The 2,027-nt window shown below is 51.8% G+C and overlaps 1 protein-coding gene across 1 annotated transcript; it reads right to left on the bottom strand.

The window, feature by feature from the left end:
- Window positions 1-482: 482 nt before the first annotated feature.
- LOC136115704 (olfactory receptor 14J1-like) lies at window positions 483-1,511 on the bottom strand. The gene has a single exon (XM_065861910.1). The coding sequence runs from the start codon at window positions 1,509-1,511 to the stop codon at window positions 483-485; it is 1,029 nt and encodes a 342-aa protein (XP_065717982.1).
- Window positions 1,512-2,027: the final 516 nt, after the last annotated feature.

Genomic DNA, 2,027 nt, shown 5'->3' with positions numbered 1-2,027 from the left:
TTCTGTCAGAGCAGTGCCCATTGCCTGTCCCTGCCTGCGCTCACAGCACTGACACACAGCAGGACGGGGACCAAGCTGCCAGAGCACTCAGGCCTTGCACCAACACAAGGGATGAGAAGGAGAGTGGGGGAGTAGAAAGAACGAAATCTGGAAGACCAAGCACTGGTAGCTCCTGATTGTGCTGCCATGCTGGACTCTTCCATTCTACCCATACACACAGGAACTGTCCCTGCAGCTCCAAAAAGGCCTTGGAAGAAGGGTCTCAGGAAAATAAAATGTTGCTGCAGGTCTCTTTATTTCGTTTAAACATAAAGAGAGCATGGCTTCTCATTGACATAATCACTTGGCAGGCAGTGAATTCTACGGTGAATTACAATATTAACACAACGTAAAAGCCAACAACACCACCACCAGAAAATAAAAGACAGACTGAGTCTTCAATGAGTTACACTTTAAATGCTCTCCTGAAGATTATAGGTAATTCATTGCTTCTGAAAAGAATAAGCTACCAATTTCCATACAGCATTCTTAAGATCCTGGTTCCTCATGCTGTAGACGAGGGGATTCACTGCTGGAGGCACCACAGAGTACAAAACTGCCATAACCAGGTCTGGCGATGGGCAGTAGATGGAGGGGGGCTTCAAGGAGGCAAAAGTGCCAGTGCCAATGAACAGGGAGACCACGGCCAGGTGAGGGAGGCAGGTGGAAAAGGCTTTGTGCCGTCCCTGCTCAGAGGGGATCCTCAGCACGGCCCTGAAGATCTGCACATAGGACAGCATGATGAACACAAAACAGCCAAAACCAATTAACAGACTAAACACAAGAAGTCCAAGTTCCCTGAGGTAGGAGTGTGAGCAGGAGAGCTTGAGGATCTGGGGGATTTCACAGAAGAACTGGCCCAGGGCATTGCCCTTGCACAGGGGCAGTGAAAATGTATCGGCCGTGTGCAGCAGAGCATTGAGAAACCCAGTGGCCCAGGCAGCTGCTGCCATGTGGACACAAGCTCTGCTGCCCAGGAGGGTCCCGTAGTGCAGGGGTTTGCAGATGGCAACGTAGCGGTCGTAGGACATGATCGTGAGAAGAGAATACTCTGCTGTAGCACAGAAAAAGAAAAAAAAAACCTGGGCAGCACATCCTGCATAGGAAATGGCCCTGGTGTCCCAGAGGGAATTGGCTATAGAGCTGGGCACAGTGGTGGAGATGCAGCCCAGGTCGAGGAGGGAGAGGTTGAGCAGGAAGAAGTACATGGGGGTGTGGAGGTGCTGGTCCCAGGCTATGGTGGTGATGATGAGGCCGTTGCCCAGGAGGGCAGCCAGGTAGATGCCCAGGAAGAGCCAGAAGTGCAAGAGCTGCAGCTCCCGTGTGTCTGTGAACGGCAGGAGGAGGAACTGGGTGATGGAGCTGCTGTTGGACATTTGCTGCCTGTGGGCGTGAGGACCTGTGCAAGGAGCAAAAGACTGTGACAAGTTAGGGGAGACTTCTCTGAAGAAAATAAATGGGCTGTTTCTCATGGAAAACCCCGTCCACAATGGAGGGATGTTTCTGCTCATTCTCTCTTTCTACCAAGTGAGAAAAACAGTTCATCACAGTTTAAAATGCAGTTGGGCATGCAGTTTCCATGAACACACTTCGGGGGCAAGACCCCTTGAGTTGGTGTCAGAACAAAAACTGACCCACTCTCCCACCCCACCTCCAGAGAGCAAGAGCTCCAGGGACAGTGGAGAAACAGGGAAGGACACTGCAGTGCTACCAGAAAATAAAGCAAGGACAGAAAGGCAGACGGGCATGCTGTGGAACCTTCTCCTTACCCGGCTGTGCTGCTGCCACTCACTTAATGACACTGTAGAGCAAGTACTTTTAGCACCTTTTTTGTGTACCACGTTCCAGGAACCTTTCCCCTGGAGGTCCAGCTGTTGAGGTGGACTCGTGACCTGGACCCCATGGCTTCGGGGCAGAGGTTCTGCTGGAGAGGAGAGGAGATCAGGGGTTTGCACTGGGAAACGTGTCTGCACCTCAGGGGATGTGAG

This window comes from Patagioenas fasciata, chromosome W, assembly GCF_037038585.1.
Source record: "Patagioenas fasciata isolate bPatFas1 chromosome W, bPatFas1.hap1, whole genome shotgun sequence".
In the NCBI taxonomy this organism is placed as follows: Eukaryota; Metazoa; Chordata; class Aves; order Columbiformes; family Columbidae; genus Patagioenas; species Patagioenas fasciata.
The sequence above is the reverse complement of the archived record's forward strand: the minus strand, read 5'-3'. Positions and strand labels throughout refer to the sequence as shown.